This window comes from Hoplias malabaricus, chromosome 13 (assembly GCF_029633855.1).
Source record: "Hoplias malabaricus isolate fHopMal1 chromosome 13, fHopMal1.hap1, whole genome shotgun sequence".
NCBI lineage: Eukaryota > Metazoa > Chordata > Actinopteri > Characiformes > Erythrinidae > Hoplias > Hoplias malabaricus.
The window spans coordinates 37,367,370-37,375,478 of NC_089812.1; the positions used below are offsets into that span (position 1 = coordinate 37,367,370).

Below are 8,109 nucleotides of genomic sequence, written 5' to 3' on the forward strand. Positions count from 1 at the left end.
CCTATTTCTGTAATTTATTTTTTAATGGTTGTACATAAGCAGTGCAGCGTATCTGTAGGCATACACACCAGATATGTAATTATGACAAAGAATACCACCTCAGGAGGGATTTAATGTGCCAAAGAAATACAGAAGGAAACAGCTCTTTGTTAAAGAGGCATTGAACCGAGTCCATGTTTTCTTTGAGCAAATAGTCAACAGGATTTAATTCCACACTTACAAAGAGAACAGGTTAAAAAATACACACTTAATCCGAGCTCACGGGTTACAGACAATAACGACCCTCTCAAGGATTAGAGATTTAACTGTACTTATATTCAGCTGCAGATTTGACTGCAAGTGTGAACTACAATTGAGGAACCTTTTTTTTTTTTCTTATGTCGTATGCTTTTAAATCAGGGGTTCAAAGCATTTTGCCTTGCAGCTGGTTGCTTGTGATGATGGCAGTAGGCAGTGGGTTCAGTTTGGAACTCTTGTATCCAGTCAAATCACAGTATTGGAAGAAGGAGTTATGTAGGTACAATGATCTTTAATACGTAACAAAAAGGTCTCCCATAGATTCTTTTCATTACTTTTACTTGAATAATAATGGGCTCATTTTTTTCCAAAGGGAAGACATTCTGTTCTGACATCATCATTTCAATAGAATTATCTTCTGTTTTTTAACTGAGGCTCAGGGTGTTGTCTTTTCCCTAGTGATAGGGACAACAGTGCCCTCTAAAGACTGACTGTAGATAGAACTATAACATTCGTCCAGTTCTCTGGACAAAAGCCTCTCATTAGTTTGATTACGGTTGGGTATTGTTTGTGTTCTGTGGGGTCTGTATATGTGCACGGTCATGTTAGGTCTTGAAATGTGTTTTTGGAAGGAAAGAAGATGGTTCATGAGGCACAGCACACCTAGACCAGGACTAGACCTATCCACATACTCATCACTGGAAAACATGAGCACTGACACTGCTGCATTAAGCCTTGTACTAGTACTGTTTACATTCTGATACCACGTCATATTCAGTTTTTAGATGATATTAAATGAAGGGTAGTGTCTAACCTTTGCCCAGTATTTTGAGTTTACAGTAAATAGGTGTGTGTAGTGTAAAGGTTTCCTCATGTTTTTTGACTTTATTCACATTTGCATTCACTTTGACTGCTATCTTTGAGAATGCATGTATTTTGCATTTGTTTTTAGAGGATTTTGCTTGCTTTTTTTTTCACCATCCGACTCAATCACTGAGACTGTCCTCCTACCCCTGACGATTTTATATTATACACTGTACCAATGTCTTAACTGTCCTAATTACTGAATAAATCTGGCTAGATTAAGAATGTGTAAAACACCTATGTAGAGAGTTTATGTATTTAGTGTTTATAAAAGAATGTTTCTTTGCTTTCGAGGCAGGAAGAATAGCTTATATACGTTTTTGCGCTTCAGATATGGCCTCTATATTTCTGCTGGAAAAAAACTCATAGTAAACCATTTGAAGTAGATTGTTTAGGACACGTTCCAGAATGCACACGGTTCTCTGAAACTTGGCATACGTTACTGGACTTTTCCAACTGCCAATTATAACTTGGAATGACATTAATATTTTTTAGTAACTTCACACTTCACTTTGCTTTTGATTTCTGTGAATATTAGAGGAAACTGAATGTCCATCATCAGTTCAATGTTCTTTTACTTCAGTGATATAAAGGCCCATGTACTGAGCTAAAGGTAACCTCCCAAAAACCTTTTCAGCAGAAGCAGAAACAGCAGTGTCATATGGGACCAGCTTTTACTACGTGTTATTCGTTTATTTTATTGTGTTTTTTTTTTTTTTGATTTAAAACAAAATGCTTTTTTGCAGATGTTAGTGGTTTTGAGTTCGTCTCATTTTGCCGCAGTAACAGTCTGTTTTTTCAAAAGCTGTACACTAGATGTTGGAATATTGCTGTGAGGGTTTGATGGTAAGCTATGAGAGTATTATTTAGATACCAGTCCTGAATGATAAGTTTTAGGTCACAAACCTGACAGCTCCACTGATCAATGTCTAAGTGCTGAGGGGTTTATACTCGTGTAGTCGTGTCTTGGTCTGGGGTTTGCTGGTGTTGGGCTCTCTTATACAGTTGATCCAGCGAGTCCCGTTCTACTGGTCAGTGCTTTTCTATGGAACTCATTTCCAATCAGTTGAAGCAGTGTCAGTAATGGGTGCTTCTTAAAGCAACAGAAATGAAAAATAAGTCTAAAGACACATCCACAATCCTTCTTTGGCGTTGTAGTGTAATTATAGTGTAAAACTATTACAGTTTGAAAGTAGAAATGTTAAAAAAGCTTATATAAATGTGCTTCAGTAAACGTAGTTAGTTACTGCTGATGATACAGGACCATGACTAATGTAATACACCAACATTTGAATTATTCTCTTCAATGTCTTTTTGTTTATATATTTTTCCACCATTATTACGTCCCACAGTCAGACATGGCAGCGGAGAGGGTCATCAAGCATGAGGAGGGACAGAAGCTGGCTAAGGTACTATCCACTTACTCCATTTCTTTCACCTGTTTTTAAGGACGTCCAAAAACCTTAAATATATGAATGTCATTGAATTTTGTTGATAATTTTTGCTGAAAGAGAATCTTGCTATGCCTGTCACTTCTTTAAAACAAGGAATATGGAGTTCCCTTCATGGAGACGAGTGCCAAGACTGGTCTTAATGTGGAGCTTGCTTTCCATGCCATCGCAAGGTAAGTTTACTTCTGGTTAATACTGGCTCACGACCGGGTTCATAAACAGAACAGAAAGAGCTTAACTATGATGGAGAATAAATACATTTTCCTGCAGGCCACTAGACTAACGTTTTTTAATGATAGGAATTTTAAAAAAGTGTACAGATTTTATATATATATATATATATATAAAAATCTTGTAATGATTATGAACAATAATATATTAATTATATATAATCAATCAATATAGAAATTGGGCGTCACGGTGGAGCAGCAAGTAGTGTCTCTGTCACAGCCTGGAGGTTGTGGGTTCGAGTCCCGCTCCGGGTGACTGTCTGTGAGGAGTGTGGTGTGTTCTCCCTGTGTCTGCGTGGGTTTCCTCCGTTTTTTATTGTTCTGTGTTCAGAGAATGTTGTGGGCAAATGAGGTTCTCTGGGTTTCATTGGACGATTCATTTTTTAGAGTTTTATTAGGTAAGAGAGAACTGGGAACCACTGCGTGTGTGTGTTTTGAGTAAAAAATGAGTTTAGCATTTTTTTAACTCTTGTTAAACACAGCCAAAACATAAAGTAGTGGTTCTTTTATTGGTGAAAATGCTACAAATACAAAACAATGAATTTGCAACTCACTTGAAGAGACCAGGAGCTGCTCATGGGGCCCACTACTGATGTCTGCAGCTTGAGCTGCAACATTGACTCTCTGTGGCTTACCTTTTATTTCCATTTTTTTGGATTCTAAGTGATTACATTGTTAATCATGAAGTTTTTTAAAAGATAAATGATATTAGGGAAAAATTTGCATTCATTAATATATTTCCTAACTTTAAGATTAATGTTGTAATATTACAATAAATATGTGATGTATATTTAATTTTTTAAATGTTGGGTCAGCTCCATAATTAATGACATTCAGGATTTAAAAAAAAAACACCCTTGAACACTCAACAATTAAAAAGTAAAATATATGACACAGCCAACATTCTTTAGTTACGTTTTGTTCGTAAGAATGTCTTTGTGGATTCTTAGACGATATTTACTTCAATTAAAGATGGGAATTTCCTCGTAGTTTCAGTTTGGAACGGAGATGATTAAACACAGGGTGCCAACACTTATGGAGCTGATGTTAAATGACCCAAAAGCATGGAAGTGTGTAGAAAATAAGTGTTTCATTCCTTTCCTTATGTTTCCATATGTAAAATACAGAGAGCTGACGCAGAGAGCAGCCAATCAGCCTCATGAGCCCAAGTTCCAGATCCATGATTACATCGAGTCCCAGAAGCAGAAGTCCAGCTGCTGCGGTGGACTCATGTGACCACTCAACCCTACACTTCAGCGAACGAGGAAGGAGCCAACAATAAAAGAACGAAGGAAAAGAACAGTGGACTGACAGAAGATTGTTAGATGGGTGTCTCGCTTTAAACCCATCTGCCATTTTTCATCAGTTGTATTCCATCACAGATTCGTGGTCATGGTTCTCTGGTTGTATTTAATGGTGAAGGGGACAAATGCACTGATTAAAAGAGAAAATGCTTGATGCTGTAAGTAAATTGTTGTAGACACAGGTCTCTAAGCACTGAAAGAACCCAAATCAAATGATTAGTTGAATGCAGCACTTTCCAGAGTCACCATTTGTTAAAGCGATAGTTTGATAAAAAAAATACAAACCTTAAAGAACCGTGCCCAGTGACATGTCGTAAAGCAAGGTGTCTGACGTCTGCTTCTTTGGGTTTTTCACTGGAGCTAAGACGCTAATGAGACAAAAAGCAATTGAAACTTATACTGCACCAATTATCATTGTCCAGACTGCATCATTAAATCATCACACACTTGCCTCAAACGGGAACACCTTCGATTTTTGGCCAAACTATCATTTTGATGTACAATATTATTAAAGTCATTGGTGCCATTGCTGAATTTAGACCGTATAATTGTATGAAAATGTTCTAAGCCATGCCTTTGTGCTACTTTTGTACATAGAAAGCCATGTTTCTGAGTGAGATGTTGATGATAAATTATTTTTGTGTTTAGTGATTTTGTGAGGCCCAAGGCAGAAAACTTTTATTCTGTAACTTTATACAAAGCAAACCCATGCATTGCCAAATTATCTTTACTGTGCATTCTGAACTGGAAAAAGGTACAGCTCCCAACACAATTATTGGGGCCCTCGGTTAAGACGTGTTCTTCATTATATATAAATAAATAAATATAAAAAATAAAGGACAACAATGCAAGAGAAAAATCTAACCTTTAAATCAACTGCATTTATTCAGTGGGAAAAAAGTCCACATTAAGAAAATTTTACATGAAATCATGGGCGCTACAGTGATTGGCCCCTGAAGTTAATAATTATTAAAACCCCCTTTACCCAGCATTTAATCTGCTCCTATAACATTTCACAAGATGGGAGAATACAGAGAGATTCATCTTCACACAATCAATTGTCCAGAGTCCTCTCCTGTGCACACTCCTCCTCAGCTCACCCCAGAGGGTTTCAGTTGGGTTGAGGTCTGGGGACTGAGATGGTCATGGGAGGAGCTTGATTTGGGCTCATGTTTAGAGTCATTATCTTACTGAAAGGCAAAGTGGTGACCCATCTTCAGCTTTCGAAAATGTGTCCTGGTATTTCAGAGTTCATGATGGTCATGCACCGTAGCAAGGTTCCCAGGGCCTTTGGAAGAGAAACTGACCCCCAGCATCACCAAGCCTCCCCCATAGTTCACATTGGGCATGAGGTGCTTTTCCACATACTCATCTTGTGTTACGTCAGACCCACTTAACGACTTAATGTGTTTGTGGCCAAAAAGCTCTCTTGGTCTCATCTGACCAAAGCACACTGTCCCGGTGGAAGTCCCGGTACCGTTTAGTGAACTCCAGACGTTTACGTTTATGATTGTAAGTGAGAAAATGCTTTTTCCATGCATGCCTCCCAAACAGCTTGTTGGCATGCAGACAGCACCTGATGGTTGTTATGGAGACCTTCTGACCCCAAGATGCTTCTCCTTGATGAAGTTCTCTAACAGTGACATTCGGAGAGCTCTACTTCTCTTACCATCCTCCTCACTGTCCTGGTCCAGACTTGTTTGCCACTGTTCCAGTTTTAAACTCTTGATGGTTGCTCTGACTGTAGATAAGGGCAGCTGTAGGCGAGTGGCTATTTTCATGTAGCTATTGCCTGACTTACGAAGCTCGATGCACAGCTGCCTCACTGGAATGGTGTGTTCTCTTGTCTTTCCCATGTTAAGAGTGGATAAGAGAAAATGGGCCTCTGTGTCACGTCATATTTATACCCTAGGGAATCAGGAAGTGATGAATTACTAACTAAAGGTTCCTAGATGCTCTAATCAACGTTATAATCTACAGAAAATATTACATTTATTTTCTAGGAATTGTTAGCAGTGCCAATAATCATGGAACCGGTGATTTTATAAAATATAATTTCTTGAGAAAAAGGTTAAATTTTTCTACAGTTTTCAGTGTGAGATGTTTATGCTTCTGCAATAAAAATTGAACATTAACACGTCTTAACCAGGGGGGGGGTCAATGATTGTGGAGGGTGCTGTATTTATCTACACTTCGCATGTATCAATGACATCTTTGGGAAGTTGGTTCTTTTATTTATTTATTTTTGTGTGTCATCAGATGTGTCTATTCTAACACCCAGTTGGCTATGTGTCATGTTACAGTCACGATTGTTGCCCACGTTCACATCACCAACTGGTTTGTATATCAGGTCTATAAGGTGTTTTCTGAATAGTATCAGCTTATTGCTCTTGAATTGCGTTGTGGAAAGGAGAAATCTGATTTAGAGTATTGCTACTGTTCTTAATAAGTTGTTACCTGTTAGCTTTTGATGTCACACTGATAACTTTCTGTTACAGAGATCACAAAGTGCCAAGACAAAGTGCTTTGTAACGGTATACATTACGTATAAACCTCTATTTTGTAATGTAGAGGATTACTGCTGCAATGTGTTTTTTCTTGTGTTCAGACGTACAGTGCCTGTCTTATGTAATGGATGAGCTTTGTCCAATGAATATAATTCAGTCTGACGCATTACGCTACAGGGAAAACAGCACGACTCCTCCAGCTGAAAGACCAAGCGTGTTAGTGCAGTACCTAGAATCTATAGCATAGCTACTGTAAACCAGCTGAAAAACTGGGTCAAACAGAACTGTGCTGTTCTTTAGTGTTAGGACGTAAATGTCTTATGTCACAGCTTTTCAGTAGATTTAGATGTGAAAAGAGCAGCAGACGTTTTTTTTCTGTCCTTGAGGATTTCAGTCTGAAATTATGTTTGTAGAGTTCAATACAGTCTGCTGTTTCAATGAGGCACAGTACAATTCAACTTACGCAAAATCAGTCGTAACAATAACACCACCACCTTGTTTCTAAACTCACTGTCCATCCTCACTCTACTGATGCCCTGGTACTGGATTTGGGAAGTAGATTTGGGAACACTCAGTGCTGCAGTGAACCTGCCGTGTATTTCACTGATGTGAGTGGATAAGACACAGCATTGCTGCTGGAGTTTTAAAACCCTTTGTCCACACACTCTCCCGTCTATTAGATACACATACCTCGTTGGTCCACATGTCAGTGTAAATTCAGAGATGGTGGTTGCTGCACAGTTGATATAAATCATCCTTATCCTTAATCAGTGGTCAGTGGACGCTGTCCAGAGATTAATACTGGCTGGATGTTTGTGGTCCTGCAGAGACACTGAGGTGTATAAAAACTCCAGGGTCACTGCTGTGTCTGATAAACTCATACAAGTGCAACACACACTAACACACCACCACATTAGAGAAAAATCCACCAGCTGAATGCCTGCTCTGTGGTAAGCTGAAATAAATAAAAGAAAAAAACACTTTGCATTGGTGGCAAAATAATGTCTCACTAATAATATATACAAAGCACACCTCTGATTGGATGATACCATCTCACAAGTCGACAAAGCTGTGGGCACTGATACCCACTGCCTTCTCCAAGCCTTGACAGAAGTTGGCTTTTGCACCTTTCACTCAACATTCTAAAATTTCACAAAGAATTCAATGGGTTTTTTTTCCCAGGAAGAAGCTAAAATTTAGACTCATCTTACCACAGCACCTTTCCACTGTAATTGATTCAGTGGTTTAATGTGGTATGTGACAACCATTTTCTGAAGTAATCCTGGGTCCATTCAGATATATGCATCACATTAATATGTAAGTTTTGGGCGGCGCGGTGGAGCAGCAGGTAGTGTCTCTGTCACAGCTCCAGGGTTCGAGTCCCGCTCCGGGTGACTGTCTGTGAGGAGTGTGGTGTGTTCTCTCTGTGTCTGCGTGGGTTTCCTCCGGGTGACTGTCTGTGAGGAGTGTGGTGTGTTCTCTCTGTGTCTGCGTGGGTTTCCTCCGGGTGACTGTC

General features: G+C 39.0%; 1 protein-coding gene across 1 annotated transcript in view; it reads left to right on the top strand.

The window, feature by feature from the left end:
• zgc:112183 (uncharacterized protein LOC550410 homolog) overlaps positions 1-7,562 on the top strand; it is a 29,231-nt gene extending 21,669 nt beyond the window's left edge. Inside the window, exons 7-9 of the mRNA XM_066642744.1 lie at positions 2,454-2,510; positions 2,649-2,725; positions 3,910-7,562. Of these exons, the coding sequence (XP_066498841.1) occupies positions 2,454-2,510; positions 2,649-2,725; positions 3,910-4,018 (243 nt within the window). The 3' untranslated portion in view covers positions 4,019-7,562. The remainder of the gene's footprint in view (positions 1-2,453; positions 2,511-2,648; positions 2,726-3,909) is intronic.
• The last annotated feature ends 547 nt before the right edge of the window (positions 7,563-8,109 follow it).